The sequence below is a fragment of the Natator depressus genome, chromosome 25 (genome assembly GCF_965152275.1).
Source record: "Natator depressus isolate rNatDep1 chromosome 25, rNatDep2.hap1, whole genome shotgun sequence".
In the NCBI taxonomy this organism is placed as follows: Eukaryota; Metazoa; Chordata; order Testudines; family Cheloniidae; genus Natator; species Natator depressus.
The window spans coordinates 13,617,633-13,636,021 of record NC_134258.1 but is presented as its reverse complement, the minus strand read 5'-3'; the positions used below and the strand labels follow the sequence as shown (position 1 = coordinate 13,636,021).

Below are 18,389 nucleotides of genomic sequence, written 5' to 3'. Positions count from 1 at the left end.
GTCTTTTGTTCAGTGTTCGTACAGCATCTAGTGTGGCCAGGTCCTGGTCCCCCCGTTATGTTAATACAGATAATAAATAACAACAACTAGCACCTTTGTTCTGCAGGGAATTCAGGAGACCTGGGGGCAGTAGGGGTGTCAGGGCTGGGCTTTTCCTGTCCCACGTCAGGGACTTTGGGGTGACTGTGCCCACCAATCCCTTTAGCAGGTGCATAAGAGAAGATGTCAAAAACAGGGTATTCAGACATGTGACCGTGCCAGGGACGGGCTGACCCGGCTCACAGAGAGCCCCTCAATGGGCCCTAGCCACAAGCCAACATGCACAAGCCCAGATCTCTGTGCAGCTGAACCAACTGGTGTTTTGAGGGCCAGGCAGAGTGACCTAGGGACAGAATCTCCACCCCGGATCCCACAGAAATCGGGCCTCGGTTTCTCAGAACGAAAAGTCGCCTGCTTCCGGGCAGAAACAAACCACTGAGCGAGTGGGGTCAAGAGGGAATTTCCCCCAAGGGCAGGTTATTCCATAACTGTCCACTAGGGGCTTTCTTGGCCCTTTCTCTGAAGCAATTGGGCGAGACAGGATATGGGACTAGATGGCTGACTAGGACCAGAACAGCCCCCCTGTTGATATTGATCCCAGTCCAGCAAAGCACTTAGGTACATGCGTAATTCGTCATGCGAGTAGCCCCAGTGATGCTGAGGGGAAGTCACACAGCGCTGGAAGTCACACAGCGTCTGTTCTTAGCCCTGCCATGCACCACCAAGGGTCACTGGCTCGTGAGATCCATTGTTAGTCTAGTGCAGAGGTGGGCAAACTACAGCCCGCGGGCCACGTCCGGGGACAGGGGACAGGGGCGGTTGGATAGGTGTGGGAGTCCCAGGGGGTCTGTCAGGGGCGGGGGTGTGGATAGGGATCAGGGCAGTCAGGGGACAGGGAGTGGGGGGGTTGGATAGGGGGTAGGGTCCCGAGGGGCAGTTAGGAGCGGGGTGCCAGGAGGGGACGGTCAGGGGACAAGGAGCAGGGGGGGTTGGATGGGTTGGGGGTTCTGAAGGGGGCAGTCAGGGGGCGGGAAGTGGGAGGGGGCGTATAGGGGGCAGGCTGTTTGGGAAGGCACAGCCTTCCCTACCTGGCCCTCCATTCAGTTTTGCAACCCTGATGTGACCCTTGGGCCAAAAAGTTTGCCCATCCCTGGTCTAGTGCAAGTGCCCCCAATGGAAAAACCCCCTCCAAGCTAATGCAGGAGGAGATCTTTCCTATACCCTGCACAACCCTCTGTTAATTACATTCTACGGGCTGGCTGAAAGCTTCGGTAAAGGGGTCTCGTTCTCCAAGAAGTCTGATAGGAAGCAGCGGGATCTGACATTTCCCATAAGGAGCGGAGCTGGCTGGAATCAGAACCAGGCTATTTCCTGTGGAGACCGCAGCCTGCTGGGACGGATTCGGACAGGAGATTTTCCATTGATTTCACAGAGCCTTAGACCAGGCCCTGTGAGCCCGTCCCAGGGAGCATCCCCCTTGCATACACACACAACCCAGCTCTGAAGTAGCAGCGGGGTCTCAGCTGGAGATGCACAAATAAAGCTGCGGGGGGGGGGGGGAGTTTTTCCCAAGTTTCGCCCCTGTCCATTACAGGCTGGGAACAATAGCCCGTGTGGAAACAGCAGCTGTGTTGTGCCAGCGCATCCGGAGAGGCAGGAAGGAGCCAGGCAGAAGGAAATATTAAATAGAGCAATATAAACACTCGGCTAGGGGGATAAGAGGCAGACGCGCCCCGCCCCACCATCACTGCCTGTGAAAGCGGGGCCAGAGAGCCGCGCAGCGGCAGTGAGCCGGCAGCATGGACAAGAACGCCTATGCCATGGCCAAGTTCGGCCTGGAGTCCAGGGACAACCTGATCCCCAAGCGGGACTGTGGCTTCTACATGAAATACATCTTCCTCTTCACCTCGGTCATCCAGTTCCTCATCATCCTGGGGCTGGTTCTCTTCATGATCTATGGCAACGCCCATGCCGGCACCGACGTCCACCTGCGGCACCTGGAGGAGCAGGTCCAGGAGCTCTACAGCAAGATGATGCTGCTCAACGCCAAGAACAAAAACCTTACCCAGCAACTCAACGCCACCAGCAAGGAGAAGCTCGGCTGCTCCCAGCTGATGACGGCAACCCAGAAAGAGCTGGAGAAATGCAACGGCAGCCTGCAGGCCTGCACCTCATACCAGGTAGGCCTGCCTTGGAGAACCATCCCCTGGGGGCATGTGCCCCCGTACCCGAGCTGTCTGTCCTTCCATCCATCCCTCCTAGTGTGTGTCTCTCTCTCACCACCCTAGAACCTAGCATGTGTATCTATCCCCTTAGGCTGTCTGTCTATCCCCCCACAAAGAACAGAGAGAGCAAGGATCCCCTTGGTCGCAGTCAAGAAATAACAAATGCAATGCTGATTTCGAGCCAAATTCACCCTCAGGGTAATTCAGTGGAATCCCACCATGCCAGGCCCATCCGTCCATCTCTCCTTTCTGCTCAGGGGCTGACCAGGGCAATAAGATCCACTGAGGCACGGAGGTTCTTTTGCAACCAGAAAAGTGACCGATTCAAATTTCATCTCCAAATATCCTCATCCCCTGACTCGGCCGCTACAAATGGTTGTTTTGTTAGCGTGGGTAACCTGGGACCACACTACGGAGCATCCTCTCCATAGGGCTTAACTGTAATACTCATAGACCTGATACCACTAGGCAGGGGAAATTCGGAATTTAAAGAGAGATCTCTTCTTGAGGGTGGTGTGCATTGTTAAACATCTGTCACGCTCCACCCCAGAGGTGGCAGCATTTCAATGGTGGTGGGTGAAATTACTCCTCTGTCATTTCTCCGTTCTTACCATGCTCATTGAAGGAGTTTCTTAACACTTCTCTATTGCTCATTAGCTAGCCAGAGAATTGGAAAATGGAATGATTTTTTAAAAAAAGCCAAGGTGCTTTTCATTCTGCACCTTTCCAATAGAAACACTGATTCAAAAGTTTCCATGAAAATTCTTATATGTTCAGTTTCTTGGTCTTGGGCTCCCCCCCTGAAAAAGGAGAATTCAAAGCCACTAACCCTATTTCATGGTTGGTTTTCGGGTTTCTGCTGAGAATGTTTGTTTTCTAACAAAGGTCGATTTTGGAGCAAAGAAAAAATAAAAAGGTTTTCTTGGAAAAATGTCAGCTCCTTCGGGGTGTCCACAGGGCTAATCAGCTCCTGCAGCTGTTCTGATGCCCAGAGTGTGACCGCACCCTCCTGTGCCCTCAGGGTCTGCCCCGTGTTAAGTCCTTAAAGACACAGTTTTCTCCCCTTTGAGTGTCTAACAAAAACCAGACTGTTTTTCTTTAACTTCTCATAAAAATCAGCACCAAGATCGGCTCTCCTCAGAGACTCAAGCTCTCCTTCCTCTCCATCCTAGGTTCTTATATGACCCTGCCTATCCAAGCACCTCACCACCCTCCGTAGAAGTGCTTTTGTCCACATTCTCTACGTGGGGAACCTAAGGCACAGAGAGGCTAAGGGTCTGTCTCTGTTGCAATTAGACAAGGAATCAAGGAGCAAGGCCCTGGCACGGGTTTGCTCTGATCTGGGAAACGGAAAACTCACTTTGCCAGAAATTAGAACCCGCTGGAAAAATCTCAGGTTCTGGATTGAGGACAGCGTTCAAGCCATTTGCAAATGCAGGTTCTGTTTGGTGCCAGCCACATGCTGGGTGCCGCAGAACTTTTCATTCTGTTCCCCAGTCGTCTCGGCATGGGGGCGAGAATGCCTTTCCAATTGAGTTTTGATGATCTGATTAGAGCTGGATTCCAGCTCGTTACAAGTGTGGGGGGGGGAAAGGTTCACTTAAACGGATCGGGGGGGCTGGGAGGCACTTGCGAAACTCAACATCATCTTGCAAACCTCAACACGCCTAATGCAAAAGTCTCCCAGGTTTCCCTGGTCCCAGGCCCCCCCAGCGTCTCATTCCATCCCATGAGCTGTTCTGAAGAGGACAAAGAATCCATGCCTCTTTCAGAAGCACAGACGGGGTCACAGCATCCACTGAGCAATTCTACCCTCCCCCTGAAACATACCTAACCCCAGTGAATCCCTGCTTCCCAGAGATGGGGCTGAGCCAGATCTGGATCCACCAAGTTCACTGGGGAGCTTGGATCCAGGATTTTGGCTCAGGTCTTCTTATAAAGACTTCGTATACTAACCATAATGTGTTCTGATTGGCTGAGCACCCCACAGCTCCCAGGGATGAGCGAGACCTAGAGTTCAGCACCTCTGAACATCAGAAATGAGTCAGAGGGATTCTTTAGTTACCGAGCACGGTCTGGTATGTTGCAACATTCCTGTTTCATCAATGAACATTTCTCTCCGTCCGTCCATCTGTCTCTCCCCGCTCCCTATTGATCAGACAAACAGACTCACCGGGACTCCCTGCAAAGTTCCATCGTGGTTTAGAGCGACGCCCAGGAGCAGAATTACAGAGACAGGCTTGGGGCTGGGAGCTTTGCCAGCACCAGCACTTGAGGAAAGCGAATGCACCCAGTGATTCACCCACAACCTTTGTCCCACTGCAGAACACACAATTCACACCACACTGCCAGGCACACGGGGAGGAAATCAGCCGGGGAACTAGAAGGCCAGGGACTACTGGCTCCTCTCTCCTGGTCACTTTGCACTGGATTCTTCCTCTGAGCTAACAACCCTTCGCCTTTCGCTGGCTCCTTCCACCTCTCAAATGTTCTGTTCAAATGCGTTCGGGGCAGCAGGAGCAGCTGGTCTGCGCAAAGCCACACGGCAGCAGCCTGGTCAAGTGTCTGCCCTCAGGAATGGAAGCGCAGGGGGGTGCAAATCAGGACTGAGGGGCACTGGCAGAACTGTGTGTAAGGCGAGCTCAGGGCTGGGATAACAGGGGGGCTGCGAGTCAGGACTGAGGGGCACCAGCAGGGTGGGAACATTCACAAGGAAGCAGCTTCCACGGTGCTTGTCTCGACAATGCCCCCCGCCCCCCTTGTCTCCAGGAGTGCCCACGTTCCTCACCGTTCTGCAAAGGGAGAGCGGCCAATTCCCTCCCTCCATCTCGCCTGCCCTCCCAGGAATTTCCTGGGCAGGGCTCCCGTGGTGGCCGCGCGTCCCTTGTGGAAGGGAAGCTCTGACGCTCTCCGCCCCCCCCCCCCATTCTCTCCCCAGACCCAGTGCCAACAAATCTGGAACTACGCCGGGTACAACAAGATGATGGCGGACGAGTGCTACAGGAATGCGAACATCCTAAACGTCACCTGCTACGGTGCGTGAGAGCTCCCAGCTCCTCTCCCTCCCCTGCCCAGCTCCGTATCAGTGGAGTCACGTCAGGGCCAGGCGGGGTCCCCGCGGGCTCTCCATGGCATGCATGCAGCCAGCCCCCAACACCCCAGGCAGCAGGGAACTGCCTGACTGCTCACCGCACCCGCCTGAGGTCAGAGATTCTGGCCTGCTTCCCCCCGACACCACTGGGGCTGGTCATCACCTAGGCATGCCCATCCTCCCCGAGGGAGCGGGGCACCTGGGGCTCCAGGGTGGCCCGTGGTGAGCAGGAAGGTCACATGGCAGCCTTGTGCAGCTCACTGTTGCGGAGAGTGGGGTGCAAACCCTACTTTGTCCGGGCTGCGGGAGCAGGGGCCCTCCCAGCCCCAGTTGGAGCCCCTGGGATTCCTCCCTCCAGCCCCCCAGTTTTAGCAGCAGATAGTTTTAGCTTTGTAGGACCTGATCCCAGCCTAGGGTTGTCAACTTTCTACTTGCACAAAACCGAACACCCTTGCCCCACCCCTCCTCCAAGGCCCCGCCCCTCCTCACTCCATCCCCCCACCCTCTTTCACTCATTTTCACCAGGCTGGCTCAAGGGGTTGGAGTGTGGGAAGGGGGTGAGTGAGGGCTCCGGCTGGGGGTGCAGGCTCTGGGGATGACGGTTTGGGGTGCAGGAGGGTGCTCTGGGCTGGGCCTGAGGGGTTCAGAGAGCAGGAGGGGGATCAGGGCTGTGGCAGGGAGTTGGGGTGCGGGGGGGTGAGGGCTCTGGCTGGGGGTGCAGGCTCTGGGGTGGGGCCAAGGTGTTTTGGTTGCAGGAGGGGGTATGGGCTCTAGGCTGGGGATGGGGGTTCCAGGCTGGGGCCGGGAATGAGGGGTTTAAGGTGCAAGAGGGGGCTCTGGGATAGGGGCAAGGGGGTTGGGGTGCAGGAGGTGGATCAGGGCTGTGGCAGGGGGTTGGGGCACAGGAGGGGTTGAGGGTTGCAGGCTCCAGGCAGCGCTGACCTCAGACAGCTCCCAAAAGCAGCAGCACGTCGCCTCTCCGGCTGCTACGTGGAAGCGTGGCCAGGTGGCTCTGCGCCCTGCCCCATCCGCAGGCACCACCCCGCAGCTCCCATTGCCCATGGTTCCTATGCCTAGGAGCCAGAGGGGAGACATGCCACTGCTTCCTGGAGCCACGCAGAGCCACGGCAGACAGGGAGCCGGCTTAGCCCCAGTCAGTGGTGCTGACCAGAGCCACCGGCTTCCCTTTTCCACCGGGCGTTCGGGTCGAAAACTGGACACCAGCCCATTCTATCCCAACCACAGAATTCCAGTGGGGTCACCCCTGCCATGTGGGAGCAGGGTGCTGTATTGCACCCCTACGTGGCCCCCCTGGATTTCTCCCCCACTCAGGACTGCTAACCCGGGGAGTTCAAACGTCAGGAGTCGGACCCCGGGAGACCACCAGGGCTGTGACGGTGCTGAAGCTTCTCGCTACTGCCCACACCCCAGAGCCTAATTAATTAATTAATCCTCTTCCCCTCCCCCACATCTGCCCCTTCCCCAGCCCGGCAATTAATTCTGCACACACATCCCCACCCCCATCACAGCTGCTCCTTACCCCCAATCTCATGCCAGGGTCCTGTAGCTCCGCGGGGAGGGGGGAGCAGACTGACTCATTGTTCACGGTGGGGGGGGGCAGAGTCACCCTGAGCTGCTGGGCTCTTCCTGTCCCCTCCCCTCCTGTGGGAATGGTGTTGGCTGCTCCGTCACCCTCCCTCCCCATCCAAAAACTCCTCTGGGCTTCTGGGAGGGGGTTGCGCCGCCTGCCTCCTGCAGCAGCTGTGATTGGCTGCTCTTCCCCAGGAGTTCCCCCCGCCCCCAGCAGGGCTGACTCCAATGGGGGGATTGGGTCCAGGGAGGGCAAACCGAGGGGAAGGGTACTGTAGGGGAGAGGAGGGTCCAGGGGGATGGGGGTGCTGGGGGAGGAGGGTCCACAGGAACTGGGTGCTGGGGATGGGGTGCTGGGGGATGAGGGTCCAGGGGGAGTGGGTGTAGGGGATGGGAGTGCTGGGGGAGGAGGGTGCAGAGGTTGGGAGTGCTGGGGGAGTAGGGTCCAGGGGGCGTGGGTGCTGGGGGAGGAGGGTCCAGGGGGAGTGGGTGCTGGGGATGGGGGTGCTGGGGGATAAGGGTCCAGGGGGAGTGGGTGTAGGGGATGGGAGTGCTGGGGGAGGAGGGTGCAGAGGATGGGGGTGCTGGGGGAGTAGGGTCCAGGGGGAGTGGGTGTAGGGGATGGGAGTGCTTGGGGAGGAGGGTGCAGAGGATGGGGGTGCTGGGGGAGTAGGGTCCAGGGGGAGTGGGTGCTGGGGATGGGGGTGCTGGGGGATAAGGGTCCAGGGGGAGTGGGTGCTGGGGATGGGGGTGCTGGGGGATAAGGGTCCGGGGGAGTGGGTGCTGGGGATGGGGGTGCTGGGGGAGTAGGGTCCAGGGGGAGTGGGTGTAGGGGATGGGAGTGCTTGGGGAGGAGGGTGCAGAGGATGGGGGTGCTGGGGGAGTAGGGTCCAGGGGGAGTGGGTGCTGGGGATGGGGGTGCTGGGGGATAAGGGTCCAGGGGGAGTGGGTGCTGGGGATGGGGGTGCTGGGGGATAAGGGTCCAGGGGGAGTGGGTGTAGGGGATGGGAGTGCTGGGGGAGGAGGGTGCAGAGGATGGGGGTGCTGGGGAAGGAGGGTCTGGGGGGGATTTGGTGCTGGGGGAGGAGTGTCCAGGGGGATTGGGTGCAGGGGATGGGGATGGGGGTCCAGGGGGAGTGGGTGCAGGGGATGGGGGTGCTGGGGGAGGAGGGTCCAGGAGTTGGGGGTGCTGGGGGAGTAGAGGGCAGGCGAGCTGGATCCCAGGGAGAAGTAACCCCGTCGGCCCAACCCCTGCTTTGTCCTCTCCCGGCACAGCCGAGAAGCTGAGCCTGCGGGAGACCCGGGACCGGCTGTTGCGGGAGGCCCAGCAGCAGCGGGAGAACTGCTCGCAGGTGACGGAGAAGCTGAAGCAGGCGGCCAGCACGGCCAGCGGGGAGCGGGAGCTCTGCCGGCAGCAGAGCATCGACCTGCGGGCCCAGTGCAGCGGGCTGAGTCAGGGGCACGACCTTTGCTGCAGCCTGCAGGAGAAGATGACGAGAGAGCTCCAGGCCGTCCGGCAGGACATCCAGGCCAAAGTGGGGACCTCCCAGTTCTACCAGCCCAACAGCTGCTCCGCTCTGACCCAGCTGGTGGCCTCGCAGCTCCAGAGGGTGGAGGACAAGGTGCAGCAGGAGGTGCAGACCCTGGCACAGGAGAACGGGCGGCTGCAGGGCGAGAAGCTGCGCTGTGAGGCGACCCTGCAGGTGTGCGGGCAGCAGCGTGCCGGGGAGAGCCAGCAGCACCAGCGCCAGCTGCAGACCCTGCAGGCCGCCTGCGATGCCGAGGCCAAGCGGAGCTACCAGGAGAAGCAGATGCTGACGGAGGAGAAGGGGCGCCTGAGCCAGCAGCTGCAGGAGAAGAACAAGCTTCTTGCCCAGGCTGAGGCCACGAAGGCCCAGCTGGAGAGCTGCAGGAAGGCAAAGGTGAGGGGGGCCCCACGCTGCCTTCCTGTCCGCGCCCACCTCCGTCCCGACGCGGGGGGCGGGGAGGTGCGCGCCTCCTTGTCGGCACATAGGAACTTGCCCACAAAGCCAGCCTGCCAGCTGGGCATGTCCGTACCGCCGGGTGTTTGTCTGTTCATTAGGGCTGCCAGGCGTCTGGTTTCCGACCGGAGCGCCCGGTCGAAAAGGGATCCTGGCGGCTCTGGTTGACATCACCGACCGGGCTGTTAACAGTCTGGTGGGCGGCACAGCGGGGGCCTGGGGCTAAGGCAGGCTCCCTGCCTGCCCTGGCTCTGCGCGGCTCCCAGGAAGCAGCCGCCGGGCCCTGCTGCCCCTAGGCACATGGGCGGCCAGGGAGGCTCCGTGCGCTGCCCTTGCCCCCGGGGGCCGGCTCCGCAGCTCCCATTGGGCAGGAACCACAACCAATGGGAGCTATGGGGGCGGCGTCTGTGGGCGCGAGGTCAACACATGCAGCCTCCCAGGCAGCCCATGCGCCTAGGGGCTGCAGGGACCTAGTGGCTGCTTCCCAGGAGCAATGGTAAGCACTGCTAGGACCCCGAACCCCTTCCCACACCCCAACCCCCTGCCCCTGCCTGGAGTCCCCTCCCGCCCCCCAAACTGCCTTCCGGAGCCTGCACCAGCTCCCCGCAGCCCCCTACATTCCCTGCCCCAGCCTGGAGCCCCCTCCTTCACCCCAAACCCCTCAGCCCCAGCCCCACCCCAGAGCCCACACCCCCTGCTGGAGCCCACACCCCAACCCCCTTCCCCAGCCCGGAGTCCCCTCCTGCACCCCAAACCCCTCAGCCCCAGACCCACTGCAGAGTCTGCACCCCCAGCCGGATTCCTCAACACCCCTCCCACCCCCATGCTCCAGCCTGGAGCCCTCTCCCACTCCCAAACCCCTCATCCTCGCCCCCACCCCAGAGCCCTCACCCCCCCTCACCATACCCTGCCCCAGCCCGGTGAAAGTGAGGGTGGGGGAGAGGGAGCGAGGGGAGATGCAGGGAGTGGGGGAGGGGCCTCGGAGAAAGGGCGGGGCCTCGGGAAGGGCCAGGGTAGGGGTGTTCCTTTTTTTGCCATTAGAAAGTTGGCAACCCTACTGGTCCATTGATGTCCTCGTAGGTTGTGGCGGGGGCATAAATAATGTGTTTATCCTCTCCCGCCCCCCCCCCAGCCTCCTCCTCCCCACATGCACACCCTGGAGCAGATCCCCCAACCCGTACGACTCCCCCAAGGCCTCCGTGCTGCCTGCTGGCTCACGGGGCCCCCAGGGCTGGGGCAGCACATAGCAGGGGACAGAGGCCTTCCCCCCAACCTCCTCCAGCCACATCCTTGCCAGGAGTCAGCCCGAGAGGGTCTCCCCAGTTCCTTCCGTGCACGTCACCGTCTGGTGCCAGATGGGCAGAGTTAAGTGTTCCGGGCTGCCCGTCTGCTGGCTCCGTGGCTTGCAGCTGTGCTCCAGGCTCCGCTAGCCAGCATGACTCTCCTCTCGTTGACAGGGCAGTGCTTTCCCAGGGAACCCAGGCCTGAGAAATCCTGGCAACCCCGGGACCTTCGGCAACCCCGGGGCCTTCGGGAACCCTGGCACATATGGGAATCCCGGCACCTTTGGAAACCCAGGGACACTGGGGAATCCCGGGACTTTCGGAAACACTGGTGAGTGCCCGTGCGAGGAAGGGCAAAAGGCAGATGTCCAGATGCTTTCCCAGTCTGGCCTGTAGCTTTGGCAGGTGGGCGCCAGCCTCTGGGCACAACCCTCACCCACTTTCCTACCCCTGCTCTGAGAAACCCCAGCCCCACCGCCACCCTCGCCATCTATCGCGAACGAAACCCTGCAGTGTTGGTGAGGTTGGTGCCACGGAGCAAGTGGCATGGAGGTTTCCACCCACCCGGCTCTGCCGCTGCCCACAGCCCCTTGGGCTCCCTAGCACTGTTGTGCATTCCTGTCATTCCCGACTGGGACCCGTTATTACAGCAGCTCCAGACAAGGCCTGCGTGCAGCTGGGGGACGAGGGGGACCCCTTGCTGGGTCATCGGCATGCCGAGCCAGACCCCTCTTGTGTTCCTGCCACACCAGGAGCCCCATGTCGCAGACTTTTCCAGGAGTGGCGAGGCCAGCCCTGGATTGGGGGCTTGTGAGCGGGAGGGAGGCCCCTTCCCCTGCACATATGGGCAGTCGATTCCAGCCAAGAGACCTCTGGTGCTTCTCACCCCGTTAGACCGAGCCAGCCTGGAGGAATTCAGAAAGCGAATCCTGGAGGAGGCCAAGCTGCCCAACCAGTTCCCCCCAAAGCCCGTGCCGCAGCCCAGGTAAGGAGCGAAGGGCAAGGCAGGTTGGGGTGTATCCCCTGCATGAGCACTCCGAGCAGCCGAGCATAGCAGCTGTCCCTCTAGCACCTCACCCCACCCCTCTACCCCGGTATCCCCCACCACCATATTAAAGCAGACCATTGGCCCCTTGCAGCCAGTATCCTGCCTCTAGCACTGGCTGCAGCTTCCCCTTCCCACGAGTGCGCCTGGTTGATTGCACAGGACAGTCCGTGTGTGTCTAGAACCCTTCCTGACCCTTCACACCCTGAAGCATGAGAGCTGGGGTCCAGCAGCATCTGGCCTCTCGCTGCTGCTCAGTTAAGAAGCCCCCGGACTAAACACCATCTCAGCATAAAGCAGCTGGCATGTGGGTGAAGCCTGGGATAGAACTAACATCTCTTGTTGGACGTGCTCAAAGAGCATTTCCTGGGGGTCGGGGCGCAGAGCTCCTGTTTCACAGCTACCCGCACTTGCCCCCTGGGGGGCGACGTGGAGGGAGACGTCGTTAGTGTTTGCAAAGCTCTTTGAGCTCCACCGAGGCAAGGCGCTGCGGGCCAAGGAGGTATCGCAGGCACCGTCATTGTGCAATAGTGCAGGGAGTTGCAGGGATGCCATGGCGGGGGAGGAGCGTGGGGTCAGACCCCCACAGAACATTTCCTGAGCGGCTTGGGGTGGGGGGGCCTTGTGCACGTTACTAATTATCAGTAGCTGGACAATACTGCGTCTGGCCAGTGACTCCAGCGGGCGCAGGATTGGGCCCTTTGTTTTCTGGAAACAAGGGCTAGCCTGGGGGCATGAGAACCTGCCGGAGCCGAGCCGCAGCCCGCCCAGGCTCTTTGACCGGGGTAGAGGGCAGGGGCCACGGGAAATCCTGGGGCAGCAGGATACCACAGCAGCCGGCGACTTCCTCGCGAGGCAGGAACCCGGGCGCAGCCACTCGGGCTGCGTGTGAGCGACGTTAGCGCCGACCCTCTCGCTGTTTTCTTTTCCACGCCAGCGGCTAAGCAGAGAGCGAGGCCACGGGGAGCAGAGACCAGGAGCTGAGCTGGAGCAAAGGAGAGGAAACCGCGACTTGATTGGCAAGACACTTAGGAGACTGAGCTGGTGCACGGCCTGAAATCTCTCTCTCACTCACACAGCCAGACAGACAGACACGCCTGGGCAGAGACGTACAGACAGGCGCCCGCACATACATGTGAATGCCCCCCCACGCACACAGCTGAAATACACCACCCCCAGCTGAAATCTCGTGCACACCCACACACACACACACCCAGCTGAAATCTCACGCGCACAGACATTTGGACAGACTCTCAGATCGTCCCACTCCCGCTCACCCCAGATACACATGCTCTCTGGGCCTCCCCCTCCTGCCCCTTATTCCTCGTCCAGTTACCCCTGGTTCACCAGCCCCCGGAAGCTGATCTCGTCCTTTGGGAGCCCTCCCTCGGACTTGTAGCTCTTGGGGGTGGGGGTGTCTGGCCAGACCTGGCAGCACTGCACAGGCCAAGCCTGGAGGGGGTGGGGGAGGACCATGGGTCCCTCTGTCTGACCCCGCTACTACCCCTGCTGAGATCCCCTCCATCCTCCTACCCCGGGCCTGACCCCCGCTCCAGCCTCACCCCCCGCCCTCCTCCAGCCACTCATGCATCCCTGCCCAGGCCTCGCTTCCCCCAGGCCTCAAGCCCCTGTTCTGCTCGGGCTCCGCGGTCCCAACACCCCTCCAGTACTGCAGCCCGTTCCCGTCCGGGCCCTTGTGGCTCACCCCATCCCAGGCAGCCGCGGGGCTCAGGTGCAGGGGGCCAGCTGAGCTGAATGTGATTAGCTCATGGCACTTTGCTGTAAATTCTTCCACCCCGCATGGAATACACGCCTGACGGCAGCCCGGCCTGGCTTTTGTGTGCTTTGTTCTCGCCCGCTGGCAAGCCGGTCACTGGGGGCTGGGCAGGGAGCTAGGCGTGTGACCTGGTGGGTCTGGTTCTGCTCTTGCTGACCCTGGCCCAAATCAGGGGTAATTCCCTTGAGCCACCGGAGTCCCCTGCCCTGAGCCAAGGCTGGAGACTCGGAAGGTCCTGGAAGGCCCCTGTGCAGAGCGGGGGCTGGGCACTGACGGTCCTGGGGTTGCGTGTGGGGGCGACATTAGCTAGGGGGCTGGGTTCCCAAAGGGGTTTTTGCCCCAGAGTTCTGACGAGGACAGGAGAATTGGGGGAGGGGACACACGTCCCCATGTGCCTCGTCTCTTCTGCCACCCCCCAGCCAGCCCCCTCCACCATGGCCATCAGCTGCTGTCCTGAGACAACTGCCCCTGCCTTGGGCCCAGCCATGGCCAGCGTCCCCTCAGCCATTGCACCAGTTCCCATGCTGCCTCCCCCAGGCAAGTGGTGCAGAGGAGTCTGGGTGGCTGCGAGCGGGGCCCAGCTCTCAAGCCAACAGGGAACGTCCCGTTCTGGCCGCCCTGGAGGAAGGGACTGACAGGTGCCGCAGGAAGAGCCAGGCCAAGCTGGGACCCAAACAAAGGAACATTGAAGCACGTTCCCAGAACTGCTGGGATCAGGATCCAAGCCTGGCCCAGTGGCCCCCGGCCAGGAATTCTGCATGCTTGGCCTCTGGCCTCGTTCCTGCTCCTGCACCGCTCCAGCCTCGGCCCGGCCGCCAGCTCCAGCTGCGCCGTGGAGGGGCTGGTTCCGGAGCCTGGTCTCAGCCCCAGAGGAGCGGGGTGGGGGGAGAGGGGCATAGCTGCTTACCAGAGATAAGAAGCCCCAGGCAGGCAGTCACACACCTGTGCCATCCGCGCCTGCCTTTCCAGCTGCAGGAGTGGCAAACAGACAATGCTGGGATCATGGTTGGGGGAGCCAAACTATCTGCTCCCAGGCTGTAGGCCTGTCATAACTGCCTCCCAGGAAAGGGAATCCCCCTCTCCTGCTCCACGGAGCCAGCTCTGGTGGCCCCACAGAGGGAGACGAATCCAGGGACGGGTGGATAATCCGTGGGAGTTTTGCTGGGTAAACCAATGGCATCTGGCCCCATTTAGGTCAGTTGCTCACTTACAGCAGGCTGCACCTGCCTGGGGTCTCTGCTCCCAGCCCCACCTCTGTCTCCCCCTTGGGGATGTTCCCCTTTCAGTCCCCCAGCCGAGGGGTAGCTCCCCCCAGAAGCTGACACAAGAGCATCCCCCCAGGCTGGAAATCTAGCCCCAAAGCCTTGGTTTGTTGGACAAGGAAAGTGGCCTGAATAAATGGCCTCCCAGGACTTCCCCTGCAGGCCCCATTGGCTCTGTCGCTGCCAGGGAGGAAACGTGACATGGCCGCTGAGGCTGGATGCTAGAGGCCCTGGCCCTCAACTCAAAGCCACTTCCCCTCTAGACCTGAGGCCACCCATGCTGAGCTGGGTTTCAGCAGCCCTCCGCTGGGGCTCAGCCATGAAAGTTAGTTAAGTCTCGGAGCTGCCCCACAAGGGAGTTATCAGGCCCACTTAAAGAGGGGTAAAGTGAGGCACAGAGCAGTGGAGTGGCAGAGCTGGAAGTAGAACCCAGGGGTCCTGACTCATGTGCCTCTCACTGCTAGGCTGCACTGTCCCTCCCAGAGCCAGGAACAGAACCCTGGCGTCTTGGCTCCCAGACACCCCCCATGATTCACTATGTACAAACAGTGCCGCAAAAGTAGGAAACCGAGCGACTGACAAAGCGATTCCTGTTAAATACATTAATTGCGCCTTGCGGCTCAGTTCTGGGCCAGGCTGCATTTCCTAAGGATGCCCCTGAGCCTTGGCAGGATGAGAGGGTTAGTTTAGAAACCCGCAGGACACGCTAGAGCCAGCGATCAGCCGTGTTGTTGCCGGGATATGATTTATGGCTGGACTTTATCTCCCCTTACTAGTGTGTAATCAGTCTCTCCTAACACAGTGTGCTAGATTGTAAACTCCTTTGGGAAGTCCCTGCATCCTCCTGGCTCTCTGCACAGCGCTGAGTGTGTGGTCAGGGTTTTAGATTACATCCTAAAGCCAGTCACAAGCCCTGTTCACAGGAATCACTTACTTTCCCCTGCCACCAAAATGCGGCCACCTCTGGGGGAGAAGGCAGCAGCTTAACAGTGCACAGCAATGCTATGGGAGGACTAAAGGATCATTATGTATCTCGCTGACATTTAGAATTGGCTGGGGAGCAGGATGTAGGAAGGTCAAAGGAACCCCCAGAGCTGACGTTGGGTCAGGACAAGGGGGTTAATGAACAAATGGTTTCATGAGATCCTTCAGGACCTCAGTCTCACACAGCGCCCCCTACCTGCAGGGCAGGGCTGAAGGGAGAGTCCCCGTCCCCGTCCCCCCCGCACTGTGCAGGGACAGTGGGGCCAGCACTGGCTGCCAGGGGAGAGCCCCCCACCCCACTTCCTGCCTTTTCTCTCCCACACAACAGCGAATTGGCCTGAACCCCAATTAGCAGATAAGGTCACAGCCCAGGGGGAGCAGTGACAGGGAACAGAACAGCCCCCCCACCCCTCCAGGAAGGGGTCATTCATCCAACAGTGCATTGCTCTCTGGTTACACAAGGCCACAGGGTAGGCGCTTGCCACAGTGATGGACTTGTCCCATGCCACTGGGACTGAAACAGCTTCCTCCTGGCCTATCGCACGTGGAACCCGGGACCCGCCCCATCCTTCCTCTCCCCGCAGCTGCTGGCCGCATGCTCAGGAGGCAGCGCAGCCCGGGGGAGGAGCACCCAAGGGTGACAGCTATCAACAGCCCTGCTGCACCCTGGGAAACGCTGCGGCAGCCACATGCACCAGGGCTGGAAAGGCCCCCCGGGAGGCTAGATTGCCAAGTATTGCACCCTAAACCTTGAACTTCCTTGCACCCTAAACTCCCCTCCCCCCGCTCCTGCCAACTAATTGGCGCCCAGCAGGCTCAACCTGGGCCCAACTCACAGCTAAACCAAGGCCCTGCTAGGCCCCTCTGGCCGCACAAGGGGGCCTTAAAGCAGGTGGAAACAGCCCCCCGCCACTCCCCCTGTGCACGGACCTCCCTGGCCCCCATGGAGCTGGCATAAGGACTCTGCACCCACCCTGTCCCCAGCCCCAGGGGACAGAGCAGGGCCAGGGGGGAGACACTGTGCTGCACTCTTCCCTGGAGTTATGGGGAGCAGAGTGTAAGTTAGAGCAGCCCCGAGGCTGCTGTGACTGGCACCAGCCAGGGCCCTGCTCTAGAATAGGGGGTGCACAAAGGTGGCTTAAAGCCAGCCAGACACCCCCACAACTACACAAGCTCCAGGAGGAAGTAACAGAGAATCAGGCCTCTGCAGTGGTTTCACCCTGGGCCCTGCTGCTGTGCAGGGGGAGCTCACCCTGCTGCTCCCAGGGCACAGGGCAGCAGCCCCAGGGCTGTTGCTCCAGCACCCGTCCCCAGTACTGCCCAGGACAGGCCTGCAGGGGACTTGGCTCCTGGGTTCTGGTCCCCCCGCCCCACTGGAAGAGCAGGGGGAGAGCTCGTTACTTGGAGGAGCACCAGGAAATCCTCTATAAATAACTGTCAAAACAAGGGCTTCCTCAGTAGGAGGCCAGGAACCCCAGCGGTAATGAGCCCCAGGGGGGAGCTTGGGGCCAGTGAGGCAGAGAAGCCAAAGGCCACACACTGGAAACAGAGCCAGGCTACCAAGGGGGGGCCGGCACAGGGAGCAGGCTGCAACAGAGAGTGGGGGGAAGGAACCAGTGCTCAGCTCTGAACCAGCACCAGGTAGGATCCATGGAGTTGGGGGCGGGGGGTCAGGACTCCTGGTTTCCATTCCCAGCCTGGCAGTGGAGGGGAGGGGAGTTCAGGGATACGCACCTGGAACACCCTCAGCCACCTGTAACATCCCAGAAATTGGATGCACCTCTGCCCTCTGCTGGCTGGACTCTGAACTGTTCAGCTGTGTGTCATAGGCCCCGTACAGCTAACAGGGGTTCTCCCTTAGCTCCAGGGGTCGCCACACAGAGGGCCCAGAGTTCAAGTCTTGCTGTAGCCGCCGTGATCCCCGACGTTTGCCCAGGCCTGTCCCAAGGCCTTCAGCTGTGACAGTTCAGCCGCCCCACAGCCTGTGGGCAGGGCTCCTGGTGCCACGGCCCCGTCACCCAGCAGCGCTGCGGGTGCGTTCGCTGAAGGCTACAGCCCTCACCTCCTGCCAGACAGGGCCCCGGCTTTCCCGGCGCTGACTGAGGGGAAGTTCAGGCCAGTTTTTCCCTTCCAGCTGCTTGAGGGCCTTGTTTACTCTCCTCCTCTGGAAGCAGAGCAGCTCGCCCAGGTGACCCCTGCTCCGGAGACGCCCCCCCTGGAAGACAGGCAGGGAGGAGCCACCACAGACAGGCTCCCTCACCCCCTTGGCACCCTCCACACTCAGGAGGTGCCCCCAAATATAATCCCCACAAGGGGAGGGGTGCTGCCCCCCACTCCTGGGCAGGTTAGAGCCTAGGGTTGCTGCTTTTGCCAGCCCTGCCTGTAGAGAAATGGCCTAACCTTGCTCTGCGGCACCCCCAGCTGGCTAGTCTAGGAACAGCACTGGCAGGCTCCTGGCTCAGCTTGGGCCCTGGCAGCAGGGGAGAAACGTGCATCCATGGCAGGAGCAGAACCTGCATGGCCCCAGAACCATCTCCTGGCGAACCCACTGCGCCAGGGCACCCAACGCCCGGCTGCTCCCTAGCTGCTGAGGTTTGTGACCAGAGCCGGCAGCTCGAGGGGCTGGACGCCTGGGTTCCATTCTTGGCTCTGCCCCAACTCATGGACAAGCCCAGGCAGCTCCAGCACCCCAAGGCGCTACCCACCCCTCACTCCATCAGCAGCGCTAGGCGAAAACCCTCCCAGCACACCCCTCCCCGCCGCCTTGTAGCAGCCAGGCCCTGTACAGCTTCGAGCACACGGCTGGCTCTGAACGGAGAGACTCCCTCCCCCGTGACTCAGTTTCCCCCCTGTAAAGTGCGGCTGCCGGGGCTGGGAGGCTGAATTCATTTGTGTGAGCAAAGTGTTCTCAGACACTGCACTGGCAAAGGATCATTAACCCTCCATGTTAAAGGGAGCACCCCCCCAACCCCAGCCAGCCTCCCCACCCAGCTGGTAAGGCTGTACAGGTATATGCATAGTCCCTTCTCCCCCCCAGCAGGACGATCTCCCCTTGCCTCCCCAGGACCCGATGGTCACAGCGCAATGGAAGGTTGGGCACCTCCATGGGCC

General features: G+C 60.7%; 1 protein-coding gene across 1 annotated transcript; it reads left to right on the top strand.

Moving 5' to 3' along the window:
- The first annotated feature begins 1,730 nt into the window (after window positions 1–1,730).
- PLVAP (plasmalemma vesicle associated protein) lies at window positions 1,731–12,280 on the top strand. Its single transcript, XM_074939733.1, has 6 exons — window positions 1,731–2,219; window positions 5,203–5,299; window positions 8,221–8,867; window positions 10,385–10,541; window positions 11,105–11,195; window positions 12,193–12,280. The coding sequence occupies exons 1-6, from the start codon at window positions 1,839–1,841 to the stop codon at window positions 12,197–12,199; spliced, it is 1,380 nt and encodes a 459-aa protein (XP_074795834.1). The 5' UTR covers window positions 1,731–1,838; the 3' UTR covers window positions 12,200–12,280.
- Window positions 12,281–18,389: the final 6,109 nt, after the last annotated feature.

What these genes read in the sequence shown, in the direction of transcription:
- PLVAP (XM_074939733.1), top strand. Translation starts at nt 1,839, where the DNA reads ATGGACAAGAACGCCTATGCCATGGCCAAGTTCGGCCTGGAGTCCAGG. An exon ending in AGGCCTGCACCTCATACCAG is followed by an intron (nt 2,220 to 5,202) that starts GTAGGCCTGCCT and finishes TTCTCTCCCCAG; the next exon opens with ACCCAGTGCCAACAAATCTG. An exon ending in AGAGCTGCAGGAAGGCAAAG is followed by an intron (nt 8,868 to 10,384) that starts GTGAGGGGGGCC and finishes TCTCGTTGACAG; the next exon opens with GGCAGTGCTTTCCCAGGGAA.